Raw genomic sequence first — 23,182 nt, 5'->3', positions numbered from 1 at the left:
GAGGTGGAGGGAGACCTGAATAGTGATAGAGAGGTGGAGAGCAGCCTGAATAGTGATAGAGAGGTGGAGAGCAGCCTGAATAGTGATAGAGAGGTGGAGGGCGGCCTGAATAGTGATAGAGAGGTGGAGAGCGGCCTGAATAGTGATAGAGAGGTGGAGAGCGGCCTGAATAGTGATAGAGAGGTGGAGAGCGGCCTGAATAGTGATAGAGAGGTGGAGAGCGGCCTGAATAGTGATAGAGAGGTGGAGGGCGGCCTGAATAGTGATAGAGAGGTGGAGAGCGGCCTGAATAGTGATAGAGAGGTGGAGAGCGGCCTGAATAGTGATAGAGAGGTGGAGAGCGGCCTGAATAGTGATAGAGAGGTGGAGGGAGACCTGAATAGTGATAGAGAGGTGGAGGGAGACCTGAATAGTGATAGAGAGGTGGAGGGCGGCCTGAATAGTGATAGAGAGGTGGAGGGCGGCCTGAATAGTGATAGAGAGGTGGAGGGCGGCCTGAATAGTGATAGAGAGGTGGAGAGCGGCCTGAATAGTGATAGAGAGGTGGAGAGCGGCCTGAATAGTGATAGAGAGGTGGAGAGCGGCCTGAATAGTGATAGAGAGGTGGAGAGCAGCCTGAATAGTGATAGAGAGGTGGAGGGCGGCCTGAATAGTGATAGAGAGGTGGAGAGCGGCCTGAATAGTGATAGAGAGGTGGAGAGCAGCCTGAATAGTGATAGAGAGGTGGAGGGCGGCCTGACCAGTGATAGAGAGGTGGAGAGCGGCCTGAATAGTGATAGAGAGGTGGAGAGCGGCCTGAATAGTGATAGAGAGGTGGAGAGCGGCCTGAATAGTGATAGAGAGGTGGAGAGCAGCCTGCATAGTGATAGAGAGGTGGAGAGCAGCCTGAATAGTGATAGAGAGGTGGAGAGCGGCCTGAATAGTGATAGAGAGGTGGAGGGCGGCCTGAATAGTGATAGAGAGGTGGAGGGAGACCTGAATAGTGATAGAGAGGTGGAGGGAGACCTGAATAGTGATAGAGAGGTGGAGAGCAGCCTGAATAGTGATAGAGAGGTGGAGGGCGGCCTGAATAGTGATAGAGAGGTGGAGGGAGACCTGAATAGTGATAGAGAGGTGGAGAGCGGCCTGAATAGTGATAGAGAGGTGGAGAGCGGCCTGAATAGTGATAGAGAGGTGGAGGGAGACCTGAATAGTGATAGAGAGGAGGAGGGGCGGCCTGAATAGTGATAGAGAGGTGGAGGGAGACCTGAATAGTGATAGAGAGGTGGAGAGCAGCCTGAATAGTGATAGAGAGGTGGAGAGCGGCCTGAATAGTGATAGAGAGGTGGAGGGCGGCCTGAATAGTGATAGAGAGGTGGAGGGAGACCTGAATAGTGATAGAGAGGTGGAGAGCAGCCTGAATAGTGATAGAGAGGTGGAGAGCAGCCTGAATAGTGATAGAGAGGTGGAGAGCAGCCTGAATAGTGATAGAGAGGTGGAGAGCGGCCTGAATAGTGATAGAGAGGTGGAGGGCGGCCTGAATAGTGTTAGAGAGGTGGAGGGAGACCTGAATAGTGATAGAGAGGTGGAGGGGCGGCCTGAATAGTGATAGAGAGGTGGAGGGAGACCTGAATAGTGATAGAGAGGTGGAGAGAGACCTGAATAGTGATAGAGAGGTGGAGGGAGACCTGAATAGTGATAGAGAGGTGGAGAGCAGCCTGAATAGTGATAGAGAGGTGGAGAGCGGCCTGAATAGTGATAGAGAGGTGGAGGGCAGCCTGCATAGTGATAGAGAGGTGGAGAGCAGCCTGAATAGTGATAGAGAGGTGGAGTGCAGCCTGAATAGTGATAGAGAGGTGGAGAGCGGCCTGAATAGTGATAGAGAGGTGGAGAGCAGCCTGAATAGTGATAGAGAGGTGGAGAGCAGCCTGAATAGTGATAGAGAGGTGGAGAGCAGCCTGAATAGTGATAGAGAGGTGGAGGGCGGCCTGAATAGTGATAGAGAGGTGGAGAGCAGCCTGAATAGTGATAGAGAGGTGGAGAGCAGCCTGAATAGTGATAGAGAGGTGGAGGGCGGCCTGAATAGTGATAGAGAGGTGGAGGGCGGCCTGAATAGTGATAGAGAGGTGGAGAGCGGCCTGAATAGTGATAGAGAGGTGGAGTGCAGTCTGAATAGTGATAGAGAGGTGGAGGGCGGCCTGAATAGTGATAGAGAGGTGGAGGGCGGCCTGAATAGTGATAGAGAGGTGGAGAGCGGCCTGAATAGTGATAGAGAGGTGGAGTGCAGTCTGAATAGTGATAGAGAGGTGGAGAGCGGCCTGAATAGTGATAGAGAGGTGGAGGGCGGCCTGAATAGTGATAGAGAGGTGGAGGGCGGCCTGAATAGTGATAGAGAGGTGGAGAGCGGCCTGAATAGTGATAGAGAGGTGGAGAGCAGCCTGCATAGTGATAGAGAGGTGGAGAGCAGCTTGAATAGTGATAGAGAGGTGGAGAGCAGCCTGCATAGTGATAGAGAGGTGGAGAGCAGCTTGAATAGTGATAGAGAGGTGGAGGGCGGCCTGAATAGTGATAGAGAGGTGGAGAGCGGCCTGAATAGTGATAGAGAGGTGGAGAGCAGCCTGAATAGTGATAGAGAGGTGCAGAGCAGCCTGAATAGTGATAGAGAGGTGGAGGGGCGGCCTGAATAGTGATAGAGAGGTGGAGGGGCGGCCTGAATAGTGATAGAGAGGAGGAGGGGAGACCTGAATAGTGATAGAGAGGTGGAGAGCGGCCTGAATAGTGATAGAGAGGTGGAGAGCAGCCTGCATAGTGATAGAGAGGTGGAGAGCAGCTTGAATAGTGATAGAGAGGTGGAGAGCAGCCTGAATAGTGATAGAGAGGCGGAGAGCAGCCTGAATAGTGATAGAGAGGTGGAGAGCAGCCTGCATAGTGATAGAGAGGTGGAGAGCAGCTTGAATAGTGATAGAGAGGTGGAGAGCAGCCTGAATAGTGATAGAGAGGTGGAGAGCAGCCTGAATAGTGATAGAGAGGAGGAGAGCAGCCTGCATAGTGATAGAGAGGTGGAGAGCAGCCTGAATAGTGATAGAGAGGTGGAGAGCAGCCTGAATAGTGATAGGGAGGAGGAGGGGAGACCTGAATAGTGATAGAGAGGTGGAGGGAGACCTGAATAGTGATATTTTGGTGGGCATGCGCCTTTTTGATAGCTTACTGTTGTACTTTTTGTGATGTAAGGTGACAAACGGTGTTCATCTGAGGGGTTAGGTCATGTAATATGTTTATAGAGCCAGTTGATACGGACGCGGCGATACCTAATATGTCAGCTTTTTTTTTTTTCCTATTTTTTCCCTTTTTTTTACTTTATTTGGGGGAAATGACGTTTTTGTTTTGTTTTTTTACTTAAAACGAAATTTTCTGGGGGGGGGCTTTATTTTTCAACTTTTTTTTTCACTTTATTTTTTGTCCCACTTTGGGACTTCAACTTTTGGGGTCTGATCCCCTTTACAGTACATTCCAATACTTCTGTATTGGAATACATTGGCTGTATGAGTAATACAGTGTGTATTACTCATACAGCTTCCGGCCTGTGAGATCCAGGGGGCTAGATCTCACAGGCTCGTCACAGGAAGGCATCGCGCTGCCTTCCATGCCATCGGGTCCTCCCTACAGCCGCATGGGGACCCGATGGCACCGCCACCGCCGCAACATGTAAAAGCCGCAAACTCTCTGAAATGACCTGCGCTTTGTGGCGATCGCCAACACGAAGGGGGGAGGGGGGGTCATGTCCCAAACAGGTTAAAATGTCAGGTTTCTGTGATGTAAAAAAATGAGACAAAGATAAATCATTTCAGAACTTTTTCTACCTTTAATGTGACCTATAAACTGTACAACTCAATTGAAAAACAAACTGAAATCTTTTAGGTGGAGGGAAGAAAAAATATAAAAATAAAATAATGTGGTTGCATAAGTGTGCACACCCTTCAACTAATACTTTGTTGAAGCACCTTTTGATTTTATTACAGCACTCAGTCTTTTTGGGTATGAGTCTATCAGCATGGCACATTTTGGCTTGGTGAGATCTGCCCACTCTTCTTTGCAAAATCCCTCCAAATCTGTCAGATTGCGAGGGCATCTCCTGGGCACGGCCCTCTTCAGATCACCCCATAGATTGCGAGGGCATCTCCTGGGCACAGCCCTCTTCAAATACCCCACAGATTGTCAATCGGATTCAGGTCTGGGCTCTGGCTGGGCCATTCCAAAACTGTAATCTTCTTCTGGTGAAGCCATTCCTTGTTGATTTGGATCTATGCTTTGGGTTGTTGTCATGCTGAAAGATGAAGTTCCTCTTCATGTTCAGCTTTCTAGCAGAAGCTTGAAGGTTTGGTGCCAATATTGACCGGTATTTGGAACTGTTCAGAATTCCCTCTAGCTTAACTAAGGCCCCAATTACAGCTGAAGAAGAACAGCCCCTTGGCACGATGCTGCCCCCGCCAGGCTTCGCTGTGGGGATGGGGTTCTTATGGTGATGGGCAGGGTTGTTTTTGGCACCAAACATATCTTTTGGAATTATGGCCAAAAAGTTCAACCTTGGTTTCATCAGACCATAACACCTTTTCCCACAAGCTTCTGGGAGACTTCAGATGTGTTTTTGCAGAATGTTGCCCGGCTTGGATGTTTTTCTTGGTAAGGAAAGGCTTTCGTCTTGCCCCTCTACCCCATAGCCCAGACATATGAAGAATATGGAGATTGTGGTCACATGGACCACACGGCCAGGACTTGCCAGATATTCCTGCAGCTCCTTTAATGTTGCTGTAGGCCTCTTGGTCGCCTCCCAGACCAGTTTTCTTCTCGTCTTTTCATCAGTTTTGGAGGGACGTCCAGTTCTTGGTAATGTCACTGTTGGGCCATATTTCCTCCACTTGATGATGACGGTCTCCACTGTGTTCCATGGTAGATCTAATGCCTTGGAAATTCTTTTCCCTTCTCCTGACTGATACCGTCTAACAATGAGATCCCTCTGATGCTTTGGAGGCTCTCTGTGGACCGTGGCTTCTGCTGTGGGATGGGACTAAGAAAATTTCAGGAAAGGCCAACTAGAGCCAGCTGAACTTTATTTGGGGTTAATCAGAGGCACTTTAAATGATGGCCGGTGTATGCCGACTCCTATTTAACAGGATTGTGAATGTGATTGCTTATGTAACGGGGCGCCTAGCTGGGAGGCTCCCTGATCCTAGGTCTGCCTTGAGCGCCGAGCTGATCACTCGGTGCTCGACTTGTCTGTCTGTCATGTGACGCTGGCCACGTCACATGACCCTCACTCCCCACTATAAATACAGGCAACCTGCTGTGTATTATTATTGTTATTAAGCTTACCTTTGGATTTGACCCTTGATCTGCTTCCTGACACCTCTTCTGCCTGCTACCTCTCAGATTTTGACCTCTGCTTGCTTTTGTATTTTGTCTTTGCCTCTTCTCTTGTACTGACGTGACCTCCCGGATTTTGACCTCGGCCCGCTCTCGGATCCGTCTCTGTCTCCTCCCTCGTACTGACGTGACCTCCTGGACTGACCCCGGCTAGTTGACCCGCCTCGCCCTCCCGTTTTTGGTGGTACCTTGCTTGTTCCACCTCTCTGTCCGCTCGAGTGCTACCTCTCATTGGCTGTCCGCTTCGCTGCTGTCTCTATCCCTCTGCTTGCACTTACTCAGGTCAGGCACTGTCGCCCAGTTGTGCCCCGTCACCTAGGGCGGGTGGTGCAAGTAGGCAGGGACAGGGGACCGGGTGGCAGCTCAGGGGGTGCACCTCCGCTCTATCTTTATACCCGTGAGGAGCTTAATTCTGAACACAGCTACATCCTCAGTCATAAGAGGGTGTGCTCACTTATGCAACCACATTATTTTATTTTTTTATTTTTTTTATTCCCTCCAGCTAAAAGATTTCAGTTTGTTTTCAGTTGAGTTGTACAGTTTATAGGTCACATTAAAGGTGGAAAAAATTCTGAAATAAATGATTTATCTTTGTCTCATTTTTTTACAGCACAGAAACCTGACATTTTAACAGGGGTGTGTAGACTTTTTATATCCACTGTATATGCCGGGTGATAAATCTGTAGGGTCATCTCCCTGTAGCGGCTGGATGGCAAATAACGAAAATTGCGTTCCAGAGCCTGACATAGGGTGGAAATCGTTAACTGCCGGATGTCCTTGAGCCATTTAGCTATTGCCCATTCACCCTTACCATAGTCCAGAGGGGTGTGTATAAACTTAAAGTAGCTACTGGTAGGTCCTCTTAGGGTAGGGGTATGTTTGAGGGAGGCCTGTAGAGGTGGGCCCCATTCTCAGGGGGTTAAGTTGGGCAGTAATCTCTGGAGATAGGAAATATTTAGATTTAAGATCTTCAAATGGTAGAATCTTGTGTGTGGTGTGGTCCACCAAGTGACTGATCAGTTAGTCCTCCCTTATGCCAATTGTAGAAATCCCTATGGGGTGATCCTGCTTGGAAATGTGGGTTTGCCAGGAGGGTCATTTGTAATGAGCAATGAGGGTATAAGTTTTTGAGAAGCCTCATCTTTTGCCAAGCCCGCCAGGTCGACATATAGTAGGATGTTCTCTCTGGCCCGCTCTAGAATCTCGCCAGATGGGGTATGGAGTAAATTGGTCAGAGCCGGTCTGGGTCTAAAGGCCTGTTCCTGAAACCTGTTGGAGAAAATGGATGTGTGATGTAGCCAGTCTATTGCTATTCTCATCATTTTTACTGTACCCTGTGTGTATATATATATATATATATATATTTAGGGATGAGTGACTTTCATATTTTGAAGTTCGTGTGCAGGGTTTGTGTTGTGGTATTTACTGAATTGCATTATGGATTTTGTTATCACGGACCATGACGGAATGCATAACAGAATGCCTTTAGAGGCATTCCGTTTTTCATTCCGTCATAATAGAAGTCTATGGCCAGCATAACGGATCCGTCCGGTTTACATTATGCTGGGGTCCTCTCCTGCATAACGTAAACTGGACGGATTTTATTGAATAACTCTGTGGCTATGCTATATTTTTAATTACTTGCAATTACAAAAGTATTGAGATCCAGGTGCTGGTTTGAAAACTATACACTGCGTGCAGAATTATTAGGCAAATGAGTATTTTGACCACATCATCCTCTTTATGCATGTTGTCTTACTCCAAGCTGTATAGGCTCGAAAGCCTACTACCAATTAAGCATATTAGGTGATGTGCATCTCTGTAATGAGAAGGGGTGTGGTCTAATGACATCAACACCCTATATTAGGTGTGCATAATTATTAGGTAACTTCCTTTCCTTTGGCAAAATGGGTCAAAAGAAGGACTTGACAGGCTCAGAAAAGTCAAAAATAGTGAGATATCTTGCAGAGGGATGCAGCACTCTTAAAATTGCAAAGCTTCTGAAGCGTGATCATCGAACAATCAAGCGTTTCATTCAAAATAGTCAACAGGGTCGCAAGAAGCGTGTGGAAAAACCAAGGCGCAAAATAACTGCCCATGAACTGAGAAAAGTCAAGCGTGCAGCTGCCAAGATGCCACTTGCCACCAGTTTGGCCATATTTCAGAGCTGCAACATCACTGGAGTGCCCAAAAGCACAAGGTGTGCAATACTCAGAGACATGGCCAAGGTAAGAAAGGCTGAAAGACGACCACCACTGAACAAGACACACAAGCTGAAACGTCAAGACTGGGCCAAGAAATATCTCAAGACTGATTTTTCTAAGGTTTTATGGACTGATGAAATGAGAGTGAGTCTTGATGGGCCAGATGGATGGGCCCGTGGCTGGATTGGTAAAGGGCAGAGAGCTCCAGTCCGACTCAGACGCCAGCAAGGTGGAGGTGGAGTACTGGTTTGGGCTGGTATCATCAAAGATGAGCTTGTGGGGCCTTTTCGGGTTGAGGATGGAGTCAAGCTCAACTCCCAATCCTACTGCCAGTTTCTGGAAGACACCTTCTTCAAGCAGTGGTACAGGAAGAAGTCTGCATCCTTCAAGAAAAACATGATTTTCATGCAGGACAATGCTCCATCACACGCGTCCAAGTACTCCACAGCGTGGCTGGCAAGAAAGGGTATAAAAGAAGAAAATCTAATGACATGGCCTCCTTGTTCACCTGATCTGAACCCCATTGAGAACCTGTGGTCCATCATCAAATGTGAGATTTACAAGGAGGGAAAACAGTACACCTCTCTGAACAGTGTCTGGGAGGCTGTGGTTGCTGCTGCACGCAATGTTGATGGTGAACAGATCAAAACACTGACAGAATCCATGGATGGCAGGCTTTTGAGTGTCCTTGCAAAGAAAGGTGGCTATATTGGTCACTGATTTGTTTTTGTTTTGTTTTTGAATGTCAGAAATGTATATTTGTGAATGTTGAGATGTTATATTGGTTTCACTGGTAAAAATAAATAATTGAAATGGGTATATATTTGTTTTTTGTTAAGTTGCCTAATAATTATGCACAGTAATAGTCACCTGCACACACAGATATCCCCCTAAAATAGCTAAAACTAAAAACAAACTAAAAACTACTTCCAAAAATATTCAGCTTTGATATTAATGAGTTTTTTGGGTTCATTGAGAACATGGTTGTTGTTCAATAATAAAATTAATCCTCAAAAATACAACTTGCCTAATAATTCTGCACTCCCTGTAGAATATTTTTCGTGGGACAACCCCTTTAACAGCTGCGTACGAGCTTTCTTCTAAAGCAGAGTTCATACATTGTATTTTTTGAAGCTGCCACAAATATGCAAAGAAAGTAGAGCAGACCATATCCACAGCCCCCATCTGAGGAGGAAATGGAGCAGATGTCACCTATAGCAATTAGGGACCAGTCTTCAGTCACTGACAATAAGCAGAGGTCTAGAAAATATTTATTTTAGCTTTATCATCGAGGTTCACAATGTAAGGGACGCCGTAAGGACTGTCTGCAGGGGCCGGACAAAAGCTTCCACAGGAGGGCGCCGTATACACATGGCAGCATCAGCCCGGACCTCAGGCACAGGAGCTCGGGTGAAGGCAGAACGAGGGCGCGCGGGCAGGGACCGGGATACTTATGAAGATGGGCCGGTAGTCGTCTGGAAGAGTCAGCGCCTGGCGGTGCATGGTGCTGAGGACTGTGTGACGAAGATCCCGGGTCACATCACCCCGCAGAACTAGCAGCGCCAACACGTGTTCATCACTGCAGAGAGAAAGGAACCATCATGACTTCCCCCGATCCCCAGCATGCGGCGCCATCTACGGTTCATTCCACCAATCCCATCCTCTCATTAACGGCATCACCCCCATTTACCTTATGTCAGGGAACGCTGTCATCAGTCCTGACACCTCCAGACTGAGCAGTGAGGAGTCCATCAGGGCAAAAAGTTCCTGGAGGGAGTGAATGAGGGGGACACAGAGTGCCGACTCCTCCAGACCCTGCAACCAACGGCAGAAAGGACTATCAAGACCAGCACAATACGACAAGGTACAGGCCAAATTGCCCCGCATCATCCACGACTGCCCGCCCGCTACACTACATCCCACTTACGCTGCATATTCTTTGCATACTACACTACCTCCCAGTCACATTGCACCTGCTCTATATACTACACTACCTCCCAGTCACATTGCACCTGCTCTATATACTACACTACCTCCCAGTCACATTGCACCTGCTCTATATACTACACTACATCCCAGTCACATTGCACCTGCTCTATATACTACACTACCTCCCAGTCACATTGCACCTTCTCTATATACTACACTACCTCCCAGTCACATTGCACCTTCTCTATATACTACACTACCTCCCAGTCACATTGCACCTTCTCTATATACTACACTACCTCCCAGTCACATTGCACCTGCTCTACATACTACACTACATCCCAGTCACATTGCACCTGCTCTATATACTACACTACCTCCCAGTCACATTGCACCTGCTCTATATACTACACTACCTCCCAGTCACATTGCACCTGCTCTATATACTACACTACCTCCCAGGAAGAAAGGGATGCAAATGAGCTCTTACCAAGTTCCGTCTCTGATGCCGCCAGATAAAGTCAATGTTTGACCCTTTAACCACCTAACTGTTTTGCCCAAGCTGAGCTCTGGCAGAAGTGGAGGGGAAAGGGCTGCTTTAGCTGGCGATATCTTATGAATGGTAGTAGCTAGAAGCATGCAACTGGTCATACAAGGCTTTCATAAAAGACCAAAATGACAGCATTAGTCCAAATAGCAGAGGAGATATCACTGTTAGAAATCGGGATGCAGTAAATATAGCTGAAAGTGAAAATAAAAGCAGGTTTTACCTGCAATTATTTCCGATTTCTATCAGTGATATCTTCCCATCTACTGAAGATATTGCTGTCATTCTGGTATTGTCTGACTGAAAACTTGGAAATTTTCAAACAATACAGAGCCCATACCTCTAGCTGGTACCAAACCAGAGGTATGAGCAGATAAAGCTCCCCCCCCCATCCCCCATCAGGGGGGAAATATTATTGGTCCTTAAGGCTATACTTAATGATGTCACTAAGGGGTTAAATATGCAATTGTGCATCCTGAGTTGTGCGCCAACAAGATTTATTGCAGGCACACATTAAAAATCTATAATAAAAGTGACATTTTTGGGAGGGTTTTTTCCAATTGTAACGTGACTGTTAGGAGGTTAAATAGGCCTTGACACATGACTCGGATATTAAGTAAGCCAGCATCTCATCTGCAGACAGCTGTTTCGGGGTGATTGCCCCTCATCAGTGCAAAGCAGAGAGTACATCTGGTAGCATCAAAGGCGGAGCTTGTTAAGAGCCAATTTGCATCCCTTTCTTCCCAGGAGCATGTATGGCCTATAAGTCTCCTCACACCGATTAAGGCGCTCTCCCCCCCCCCCAAGGAGAGATAGTACCCCCCAAACACTACATCCCACTTACAGTGCACCTTCTCTGCATAATACACTACATTCCACTCACCCTGTACATCATGCATCTGATAAAATATATTCCTCCACCACATCTGATTTATATATTACACTACATCCTGCTGTACCTGCTTCGTTATATGTTCTTCCCTATACAGTGAGGAACAGAAGTATTTGAACACCCTGCGAGGGGTCTGACGTTCACATTGTAGGTGCATTCCCACTCTGAGAGACAGAATTTAAAACAAAAAAATTCAGGAAATCACATTGTATGATTTTTAAAGAATTTCTTTGTCTTGCACGGCTGAACAGAAGTATCTGAACACCTGAGAAACAGCAAGAATTCTGTCTCTCAAAGACCTGTTACTGCGCCTTTATCCACCTCTACTCCACTTATTAATCTAACTTAGTCGCACCTGTCTGAGCTCTTTAAAGACCCCTGTCCACCCCACAGTCAGTTAGACGCCAACTACTACCATGGGCAAGACCAAAGAACTGTCAAAAGACACCAGAGACAAAATTGTGGACCTCCACAAGGCTGGAAAGGGCTGCGGGGCAATTGCCAAGCAGCTTGGTGAAAATAGATCAACTGTTGGAGCAATTGTTAGAAAATGGAGAAGGCTAAAGACGACTGTCAGTCTCCCTCGGACTGGGGCTCCATGCAAGATCTCACCTTGTGGGGTATCACTGATGATAAGAAAGGTGAGGAATCAGCCCAGAACTACAAGGGAGGAGCTGGTCAATGACATGAGGAGAGCTGGGACCACAGCTTCAGAGGTCACTGTCGGTAGAACACTACGCCGTCATGGTTTCAGATCATGCATTGCACGGAAGGTTCCCCTGCTCAAGTCATCACATGTCCAGGCCCGTCTGAAGTATGCCAATGACCATCTGGATGATCCAGAGGAGGCCGGGGAGAAAGTCATGTGGTCAGAGGAGACCAAAGGAGAACTTTTTGGTCTAAACTTCACTCATTTTGTTTGGAGTAAAAAGAAGGATGAGTTGCATCCCAAGAACACCATCCCTACTGTGAAGCATGGGGGGGGGGGGTAACATCATGCTTTGGGGGGGCTTTTCTGCGAAGGGGACAGGACGACTGCACTGTATTAAGGAGAGGATGAATGGGGCCATTTATTGTGAGATTTTGAGCAACAACCTCCTTCCCTCAGTCAGAGCATTGAAGATGGGTCGTGGCTGGGTCTTCCAACATGACAACGACCCGAAGCACACAGCCAGGATAACCAAGGAGCGGCTCCGTAATGTAACGGTCGCGTACACACACACACAGGGGGGGAGGGAAGTGACCACTGCGCTCCACCCTTACCCCTGGCCCTGCCTACTTGCCTCGCGAGTCCTAATGACAGGGGACAACTGGACGGCAATCCCTAACTTGGAATAAGTGCAGGGATGACAGACAAACAACAGGACGTGAACGGACCGAGTCAATACCAGGAAAGCTACAAAGTACAAAGGATTAAGCAAAGAATTGTCAGGAGAAGCCGGGGTCAAATACCAGGAGAACAGAGAAGTACAAGAGGAGTCCTAAGAGAGTAGTCAGGTGGGAGCCGAGGTCACAATACCAGGACGGATGCGCAGTACAGGAGGATCAGGCAAAAGGATGGTCAAGGAACAGGATCAGGTAAGTATTCAGCAGTCCAACAAATAGCCAGGAACCTAGAAATTAACAGGCAACCTGTAGCCAGCAGGCTGCCTGTATTTATAGTGGGGAGTGAGGGTCATGTGACGTGGCCAGCGTCACATGACCGACAGACCAACCAGTCGAGCACCGAGTGATCAGCTCGGCGCTCAAGGCAGACTTAGGAGCAGGGAGCCACCCAGCTAGTAAAGCCGCCCTGGGAATGAGGTCAAACACAGATCCTCATTCCCAAAGCTAAGCAACAGGTCTGCGGGCGATGGGGGACCGAGTGCACCTTCGGAACCCCGTGACACGTAAAAAGCATATCCAGGTTCTGGAGTGGCCTAGCCTGTCTCCAGACCTAAATCCAATAGAACATCTTTGGAGGGAGCTGAAACTCTGTGTTGCTCAGCGACAGCCCCAAAACCTGACAGATCTAGAGGAGATCTGTGTGGAGGAGTGGGACAAAATCCCTGTGCAGTGTCTGCAAACCTGGTCAAGAACTACAGGAACTCTGGAACTGCAAACAAAGGTGTTTGTACCAAATATTAACACAGATTTTCTCAGGTGTTCAGATACTTCTGTTCAGCAGAGCAAGACAAATGCATTCTTTAAAAATCATACAATGTGATTTCTTGAATTCTTTTTTTTTATTCTGTCTCTCAGAGTGGGAAAGCACCTACAATGTGAATTTCAGACCCCGCCATGATTTCTAAGTGGGAGAACTTGCAAAATCGCAGGGTGCTCAAATACTTCTGTTCCTTGCTGTATCTCTACAGCATAAATAGGAACGCCCACAATCTGCACCCCACTGAGCCCGTGTGCCCCGTAAATTATGACGGAGGGCGTCCTGCTGTGGGCACGATCTTTCCCATCAGACTTCTGTTATCTCAAAATGACACTACATCCCCCTGGATCTGCACAATGTATCACCTCACCATGGTGTGCAGCACTGTTCTCAGCTCCTCTGCGTCCAGAGCCATCCTGTGGGCAACCTGCTGCCGCTCCTCAGGGCTTCGGCATACAAACTTGCTGTCCATCAGAGCGCGTACATACTCGATTGTCACCATCCGCTCCGTCTGCGCCAACAGGTACTAAGAGGACAGGTTAGAGGTCAGCACACAATCAGTGGACACTGCTGTGAGGACAGTGCCAGGAGGACACCAGCCAAGATGGATAGCACCTCCAAGCAAGCAAAGCTCAGTTATGTGCCCTCTCTCTATGACATGGATCTACAGATGGAGCTCAGTGATGTGTCCTCTCCCTATGACCTAGATCTACAGATGGAGCTCAGTGATGTGTCCTCTCCCTATGACCTAGATCTACAGATGGAGCTCAGTGATGTGTCCTCTCCCTAGGACCTGGATCTACAGACGGAGCTCAGTGATGTGTCCTCACCCTGTGACTAGGATCTAGAGATGGAGCTCAGTGATGTGTCCTCTCCCTATGACCTGGATCTATAGATGGAGCTCAGTGATGTGTCCTCTCCCTATGACCTGGATCTACAGACGGAGCTCAGTGATGTGTCCTCCTTCTATAACCTGGATCTATAGATAGAGCTCAGTGATGTGTCCTCTGCCTGTGACTAGGATCTAGAGATGGAGCTCAGTGATGTGTCCTCTCCCTATGACCTGGATCTACAGACGGAGCTCAGTGATGTGTCCTCTCCCTATGACCTGGATCTACAGACGGAGCTCAGTGATGTGTCCTCTCCCTGTGACCTGGATCTACAGACGGAGCTCAGTGATGTGTCCTCTCCCTGTGACCTGGATCTACAGACGGAGCTCAGTGATGTGTCCTCTCCCTGTGACTAGGATCTAGAGATGGAGCTCAGTGATGTGTCCTCTCCCTATGACCTGGATCTACAGACGGAGCTCAGTGATGTGTCCTCTCCCTATAACCTGGATCTACAGACGGAGCTCAGTGATGTGTCCTCTCCCTAGGACCTGGATCTACAGACGGAGCTCAGTGAAGGTCTGCTCACCTGGCATGCTGGGGCTCTGGCCTTGCACAGATACTGGCTGTAATCTTCCATCTTTTCACATATAAAATGCACATTATTGGAGCCCGTCAGCCAGGGTCGGGAGGGGATGTCCCTGAATAGAGGCTGCAGAGAAAATACAAAAGTCACTGATCTTGGGGAGCGGAGCCATATTGTTCAATTAACCCAGTTGAAACACTGAACTTTCCATCACATGTCAAGGCAAATTCACCCCTGAGCCCCTCTTCAGGTGTTCCACAGCCTCTCCACCATCACTCATCTTCATTCTGCAGCATTTCCACCATCATTTCACCCCACAGCTGTCAATGCGTAGCCTCTGCACCTTCACGCCATCCTGCAGGTATTAGCCCAAAGCCTTTTCACCATCACTCTTCTTATTCTCTGATGTCACCCTCATGGGTGGACTTAGAACTTAAAGTGGTCCAGGAAAACTAAAAGTGGCCCTATTTTGTAGTGGGCCCAAACTGACAGAAGGCAGGGTCAGAAATACCATATTGCGGCACATTATACCGCCCCAACACACCCAAATACCACAGTACATCACAAAATACTGCCCCAGCAGCACAAAATACCTCCCCAAAAACTGCCCCCCCCTGTGGTGGCCAGCAACAGCTGCCACGTTCTGTCCTCCTACTCTAGTTACCTTAGGATGGCAATACAGATAAATTCAAGAGTCAGGAGGGGAGCATCAGATCATTACTTACCATGGCTGGTAGCAGTGAGCAGGGCTCAGGAGCCCCATGGCCATCAGCCTGCCGGGAAGTTTCCTTGTAGGGTGTATGGCCAGTCCACTCCTGGTCACCCTGTAGCCTTTTCACGATTACTACAGTCCATAGCCTCACAAGTTGGTGATGTGACTGTGCACAGAGCAGACTGTCACGGGGGTAAGGAGAAGTGCACCCCTGACTGCCACCCACGCCTCTGTCTCTGCCTACTTGCACTTACCCATCCTAGGTAACGGAGCGCAACTGGGCGGCGGTCCCTAACTTACGTAAGTGCGGAAAGGACAAACAAGACAGACAATACAGAAAGTCTAGCTAGCAGAAGTCAAACACCAGGAAGTCACGGCAGAACCAAGGAGCAGGCGAAAGAGTTAAAACATGAGCCAGGAGTCAAACCAGGAGATAATAGCAAGACACAAGGAGAAGACGAGGACGAGTCAATACACGAGCCGGGAGTCAATACCAGGAGATACCACAAGACACAAGGAGAAGACGAGGACGAGTCAATACACGAGCCGGGAGTCAATACCAGGAGATACCACAAGACACAAGGAGCAGACGAGGACGAGTCAATACACGAGCCGGGAGTCAATACATAAACCAGAGGAAATCACTCAGAAATATACACTAGGTAAAGGACCTTAATCACAGGCTGCCTGTTAAATAGTGAGGAGTCATGTGACATGGCCAGCGTCACATGACTCGCTCTCCTGCATCCAGCTGCTCAGCTCGGTGCTCAGACTCAGCCCTGTTACTATGGGAGCGGAGGACGTCAGCCACGCTGGAGAGAAGTGCACGGCCGGGTCCTCCCCACCCCTTGTTACTCTGAAGACGAGGACGCATCGGCATCGCGCGTCCTCGCTCCGATCTCACCGCAGGGAGCCGGCCAAGCTGAGGAGAAGGAGCACCTCGTCGGCGCCCTGTGACACAGACATTGTGTGGCCTGACACACGCAGCCCGACACCTCACACTCATGCTGCGCTTTATAATCTCCAGTGGCCATTTCCAGGGTGTCACCAGAGAGGAGGGGGATCACCTGTAGCTCGGTCTGCAGGTCATCCAGCAAAAGATGACAGGCTTTCTTCTGCGTCTTGTCCAGTGATGTCTGTAAGCAGGGTGCCACTTTTCTGAAGGCAGGACTCCCGGACCCTTCTGGCTGCAAGTGTGAGATCGTGGAGCTGAGGACAGAAGGAGAGGTTAGCGCAGGCAGGACACTGTATTACCAAAACAAGGAGTAAAGGACCCCTAAAATGCACAATTTTATTTAATTTATTTAAAATAGATTCGATGAGACTTACAAGTATACGCAGCACTAAACCGTAGGTAAGTATATATTAGATAATAGAGAACAAATGAGCAAAATACGAAAAAAATAAATCAAGGCCTGAAGTCAATAAGGAGATGAGGGGAGACCGTTTGGTAAGGAGATGTCCCTGCAAACACCCTATGCTCACCCTCAGCCCGGAGACGACCCCCGATGGTGGAGTCTCTCCATCCTCCTTCCTATCCTGATTGACCCTATTAAGGCCCTAATCGACAGCCTTACTTCTTCTTAACCCAACGCGTTTCCCCCATCAGGGGGTCTATATGAGTAAGGTACTGACAAAATACAGTAAACATAAACAAATACCTCATGATACAAGCCTATACAGAGAAAAGGGCTGGCTATCAATGATAAACCAGACGGATCACAGGGCGTTCAGGTGGACTGATGAGAACTGCAGCATCACACATCCCAGGGGGGACGATCACTTGTGGTGTTACCTCATCAGTCCACCCGAACGCCCTGTGATCCGTCTGGTTTATCATTGATAGCCAGCCCTTTTCTCTCTTTATGTACAGGCTTGTATCATGAGCCCAGACCCTCTATCAGACCACTGGGCCACAGCAAGTGAGGGGTTAAATGGCCGGTATTTGACTTCTTGCTGATCCTGGTCGCTTCAGGCAGGTGTCAGCCATGTAGCAGAGCCAGCAGTGCCATGAACTGACCCCGCTCCATACATGTATATCCTTCCACCCAGTACATGTGGTTTCCTTCTTCCTTATACCTTAAGGCACAGCATCCATTGATTACGGCCAGCAGGTATTGTGAGTAGTAGGTGGGATATGTCCTGTCCTTCATGTGCTCGATGCCATATTTCACCAGTGCCTCTCGCAGCCTGTAGAGAACATAACAGTCTGCCTCAGATCTGTCTCTACAGCAGTTCCTTATCAGCCATGGATGCCACCACTTACCAGACCAGACAGTTCTCCATCTCAAAGACCATTGCGTTCCTCACCCGATTCTCCAGACTCTCCCCCAGAGCTGCTGCCAGCTGCACATTTTCCATCAGCATCTGTCACAAGTAACATGTCTTTAAGGACAGCCATTGTGAAAACATTCCCCCCCATCTTCCTGGGGCCCGCCAAGAGCCAAAGTTCCCAATATAACATCATGTATGAATAGTGGTCTACAGCGAAATGACATGTCATGTGTAATGGAGACTACGGGCCAATCAAAGGACAGGTTATGAGAAAACATGAAGAATGGAATCTGAAAGAGGTCAAGATATTATCATAAATCTTATCTGAAAAACCCAAACCCCAATAGACAGCTGCTGCATCCCCAAAAAAACATACGTACACCATATGGAGAAACATACTGGTCACCTACACACTCCAGAAGCTTCTGTGACCTCCCATTCTACATCCATAGGCATCAATATGGAGTTGTCCCCCCATTGCTCTTGTGAGAAGGTCCCTCCTTTGCTCCTCTGAGAAGGCTTTCTAAAAGATTTTGGAGGGTATCTGTGGGAATTTTTGCCCCTTCATCCAGAAGAGCATTTGTGAGGTCAGACCCTAATGTTGGAGAGGGCCCAGCTCGCAGTCTCAATTCTGGTGTTGGATTGGGTTGAGAGGTTTCCATGTCCACTGCTCCAGAGTCCAGTGGTAGCATGCTTTACACCCTCCATCCCACGCCTGGCATTGTGCTTGGTGATGGAAGGCTGCCATGCAGTGGCCATGGACACGGATGCCATGAAGCTCCCAGCAAAGTTATTGTGCTGATGTTAATAACAGAGGAGGTCTGGACAGAGCGTTGGTGACTTTTATACTCTATGCTCCTCAGCACTTGGTGACCCTGCTCTGTAACTTCACGTGGTCTACACTTTGTGGCTCAGTTGTTGTGGTTCCTTCCACTTTACAATACCACTATTCACAGATAATGGTGGAATATCTAGGAAGGAAAACATTTCAGGAAGTGACTGGTGGCAGTGGTGACATCCTAATACAGGACCATGCTAGAATTCAAGGGGCTCTTTACAATGAGCCATTCTGTCACCAAAGTCTGTAAAGGTGACTGCAAGACTGGGGGCTGGATGTTATACACCTGTGGTAATGGCAGACTGCACGGCTAGAGGCTGGATGTTATACACTGTGGTAATGGCAGACTGCATGGCTAGAGGCTGGATGTTATACACTGTGGTAATGGTAGACTGCACGGCTAGAGGATGGATGTTATACACTGTGGTAATGGCAGACTGCACGGCTAGAGGCTGGATGTTATACAATGTGGTAATGGCAGACTGCACGGCTAGAGGCTGGATGTTATACAATGTGGTAATGGCAGACTGCATGGCTAGAGGCTGGATGTTCTACACTGTGGTAATGGTAGACTGCACGGCTAGAGGCTGGATGTTATACACTGTGGTAATGGTAAACTGGATGGTTAGAGGCTGGATGTTATACACTGTGGTAATGGTAAACTGGATGGTTAGAGGCTGGATGTTATACACTGTGGTAATAGTAGACTGCACGGCTAGAGGATGGATGTTATACACTGTAGTATTGGCAGACTGCACGGCTAGAGGCTGGATGTTATACACTGTGGTAATGGTAAACTGCATGGTTAGAGGCTGGATGTTATACACTGTGGTAATGGTAAACTGGATGGTTAGAGGCTGGATGTTATACACTGTGGTAATAGTAGACTGCATGGCTAGAGGCTGGATGTTATACACTGTGGTAATGGTAGACTGCACGGCTAGAGGCTGGATGTTATACACTGTAGTAATGGTAGACTGCATGGCTAGAGGCTGGATGTTATACACTGTGGTAATGGCAGACTGCATGGCTAGAGGCTGGATGGTATACACCTGTGGTAATGGTAGACTGCATGGCTAAAGGCTGGATGTTATACACCTGTGGTATAATTGCAGCATGTGTACAGAGGGCAGGTATCGTGGGGGTATCGTGGGGGGCTTGTGTGCATATTGTACACAGGCCTGGTTTGTGTTCACATACTACATGGTCGTGTCTCCTTCATATAGTACATGCTCTGTTTGGTCTGTACCTTGTCGCTCAGTCATATATTCTGCGTGTGGTAAGTGGGAGCCCCCGATCACCATATTGTACAGTATGTAGATTTAGATCTGTTTCTCTACTCTTGTGATATTTAGATTCTACATGTTTTCTCCGGTCATGAATGGTGGCCAGGGCTGTGCCCAAGGTCTAGATTTTCCCACCTGCATAACGATGTGCTGGAAAGTTGACAGATAGAAGCCGTCCTGTTCCTTATCTGGTTCCTGATCCCGCAGCCAGTCTGAGAACTCCACGTCTAACGCCTTGCGTATCCACTGGCTGATGCAGACCTGGAACATCACAACAACATGGAGAACACAATGCTGACAACCACAGCTCCTCTCTGAACTAAAAGAAAAGGATCTAAACAAGAACACAATGAAGACATGAAGCCACTCAACAGTGCCAAGCCTAAATAAAAAGGGTACCAGGACTTCTGCACATGCCTCATAACTGTGAAACTAAGCACCTATGATGCAGTTGTGCACTACCGTGTCCTCTGTGCAGTGGTGCCTAAGCAGGTGCCTGGCTGGAAAAATCCCAGGAGCCAGATGATCAACACAACTAGTTTTTGGGTTGCATTCTATTGATATCTACTGGTGATGTCAAGAGATGAGACGTGCTCCTGTGGAGGTACGAGCTGCTCCCTCCATCTACAGAAAATCATCCAAACACCAGGACTAAGGACACATTTTTAGCTTCCCGGGGTCTTGGTATAAATGGACAACAAGAAAGGCTCACCCGCATGCTGCGCGTGTAACGACTTAGCTGTTCCTCCAACATTTCTGAGGGGATGAGGGATCCAAGTTCAGAAACATCAATCTCCGATGAGAAGTTGTGGTGTCCCATCATATTCTCGCTGGGGGCAAAGAAAACAGATATTGTGGGAAGTAAGGAGGGTAAATACCTCATCATAAAAACACCCCCAGCGCACAGACCCCACCTGGAAACTGCCCCGAATGCATGGCATGACCATGAGAAGCACCCACCTGGAGGAAATTACCTGGGGTAAACAGTCGCCATCCAATTTAGAACGTGGTACAGGGCAGGATGAGGAAGGTCATGGCTAAGGAGATCACGAAGGTGACGAGCAATGCCATGGTGGCACATCAAGGCAATGGCTCGAGCCAGGTCATAGTGCGGCGGGACACAAGGTACCAGAACTGAGCACACACAATGAAGTTCTTCCACCACTCGATCTTGAAGTTCCTTTAAATGATTCGCCAGATACGCTGCATTGAGATTTTCCAGTGGCAGCTCTCGCTCTATTAGTCGGTCACACATGCCTTTTTCCAAAGCATGAAAGAAGAGTTCTCTCCAGTGTTTGGGTCGTCCTGGTGGCTTCCAGGGCTGCTGCACGGAACCTCTGAACTCTTCAACATCCAGGATTTCTTCTCGTTCAATGATACGGACAGCAGAGACTAAAAGAGAAGGGTCAGAGCGGGCTACCCCTAATGCTGATCTGCCCAGGGAGGAAAGTGTATGAGCCAGCTCCTCGCTCAAACCCTGAACACCCGAAAAAAACTGCTGAACCAAATCTACTGCTTCTGTGTTGGGCTGATCATCAGTGGAGTTGACCAAGGGACCAACCTTCTGTAATCTGTACAAAACATCATCTCTAAGGCCTTCTAGTTCTCGGAGGTTGACGTGGGCCTCTAGAAGACGCTGGTTCTTAATTAGATCTTGAGTCTGCGCAATCAGCTTTGGCACTAGGTGGACAGAGGTCAGGAAGAGATAAGGTTAACTGTACAGATGTCTGTGGCCATCTTATAGAAGAACCTGTGCAGCCCAGACAGGACACAATCAGTGTGACTATCAGGGACACAGAGGTTGGTCATAATCCAGAAATGCTGGCCATTTTGTTGTAGATATGCACTTACCAGCGTAGATGTACGGCAGGCTTTGTATGACCACAGAGAGCTGGACATGCTCCATCACCAGCTGCCGAATGGATTCTAGCTTGGTGAGGGTCCCTTCACCCTTCCGCCAAATTTCCTGCACCTCACACAGGGCCTGCTGGACATGGCGAACCTCTGAGAGTGCCCCTTGAAGCTGTGATAAGCCATGGTCCACCCCTTCCAGGTATGACTGCAGCGCAGACTAGGAGCACAATGAAGACAAGTCAGGATCATCCTGTCTTATCTATGAATTGCGACATGAAAAGGACTAGATATCTATGGCCCTGCCCTGGGAAGCAGATATATGGAGCCTCCGGGGCAGCTCTACCTGAGGAGGACGGGTACAACTGTACATGAAGAGATACTCCGCACTGCAGCATCCCACACACAATGCAGGTTTCAGCACTAGGGACATTTGCTGTGGGGTACCTCCTTTCTTTGGGTGTTACACACCACCCCAGCCAAGTTCACAAATTCATGGCAGGATCAACCCCGATTTTTGCAGTTCTTCAGATAAAACTAGGCACAAGTTCTGTGGGGAAAGTGAGACACAGGCTACCCAAGGAGCCCTCCTCAGAAGTGGCAAGGGTTGGAGAAGGAGCACATGCCCAGAGATCCTCCATCCACAGCACACTCAGGACAACCATCTATGAGCCGGTCATCCAGGTCCGACAGCCTGGCTGCTATGATGAGCAGCACTCCAAATCCACCAGTGGGTAAAGCATATTTTTAATACCACATAATTATTCTGAGGGTACCTGGTGTGTGCAGTGTCAGATCCCAGTACACAGGAATCCAAAAGATCTGCAGCAACGTTTAGACTTCAGCGAGTCTTTTTCAAGCGTGAAGTCGAAACGTTGCTATGTTCCGATGCCTGTTGGTGGATAAGTTACCTGGATACATGGCAGCAACCAAACTTATCTACGGGGTGTCGGGCAGCATCTCCTCCAATATGGGGGGGACAAGGCAGGATCGAGGACCGTCAAATTCGGGCAGGACCAGAAACAGGAGAGAGTAACAAGTGGAAAATCTGAATCCAAAGAGGGAAAATAGCAGACACTTACCTTGAGCCGGGACTGTATGGAGTTATTGCGCTGCGTCTCCCGCCGCCGGTACTGGCCCAGGTGCGTCAGCTGGTCAGGACGACAGAAAATACCCGAGGCCCATTTCAGAGCTGCCCCTCGTGCCAAACTCTCTGCCTTCTCAAGGGCCAAAGTCTCGTCTGTATCACACAACACACCAGGGTCACACATAAAGACGGGGCTGTCATACGTGACCCTACTGTACATGGGAAAGGCCACGGAAGGCATACATTGTGCCCACGGAGCATGGCGCTAACAAAGTGGAGCAGTTGTCAGAAGGACAGAACCATACAGTGCTGGACATCAGCGAGGACTCACCTTCCGCAGACATGCTGAGCCGGCTCTCCAGTCACTGAGGAAAGGGAGGGGGGCACAAACATCCTCTGCAGATCCCGACAGAGGCAGGATGTGGGGGGTGGGGTGTCCCACAGGACGAGGCTGTTGGTCACTATGTGCCGTCCTGCGCTGTACATGATGGAGACCCTAAAGTCTTACACGAGGACGCCGCTGGATGATATAAACAGGACGAGGCTGGAGGTCACTATGTGAAGTCCTGCGTTGTACATGATGGAGACTCTGCAGCGGGGATCAGC

General features: G+C 48.6%; 1 protein-coding gene across 2 annotated transcripts; it reads right to left on the bottom strand.

Annotated features, from left to right (window-relative positions):
* Positions 1–8,859: 8,859 nt before the first annotated feature.
* On the bottom strand, positions 8,860–23,055 carry LOC120980656 (exocyst complex component 3-like protein). 2 transcript variants are annotated; one of them, XM_040409894.1, is made up of 13 exons: positions 22,908–23,055; positions 22,572–22,729; positions 21,490–21,709; positions 20,613–21,318; positions 20,351–20,468; positions 19,774–19,899; positions 17,507–17,607; positions 17,320–17,430; positions 16,308–16,449; positions 14,532–14,654; positions 13,486–13,641; positions 9,295–9,419; positions 8,860–9,183 (listed from the first exon to the last, which is right to left on the bottom strand). In XM_040409894.1, exons 1-13 carry the CDS (start codon positions 22,918–22,920, stop codon positions 8,997–8,999), a joined length of 2,286 nt encoding a protein of 761 aa, XP_040265828.1. In that variant the 5' UTR covers positions 22,921–23,055; the 3' UTR covers positions 8,860–8,996. The 2 variants fall into 2 exon arrangements, with proteins under 2 accessions (XP_040265828.1, XP_040265827.1); XM_040409893.1 differs by lacking the exon at positions 22,908–23,055 and having other exon boundaries at positions 22,572–22,901.
* Positions 23,056–23,182: the final 127 nt, after the last annotated feature.

This window comes from Bufo bufo, chromosome 10, assembly GCF_905171765.1.
Source record: "Bufo bufo chromosome 10, aBufBuf1.1, whole genome shotgun sequence".
Lineage (NCBI taxonomy): Eukaryota > Metazoa > Chordata > Amphibia > Anura > Bufonidae > Bufo > Bufo bufo.
The sequence above is the reverse complement of the archived record's forward strand: the minus strand, read 5'-3'. Positions and strand labels throughout refer to the sequence as shown.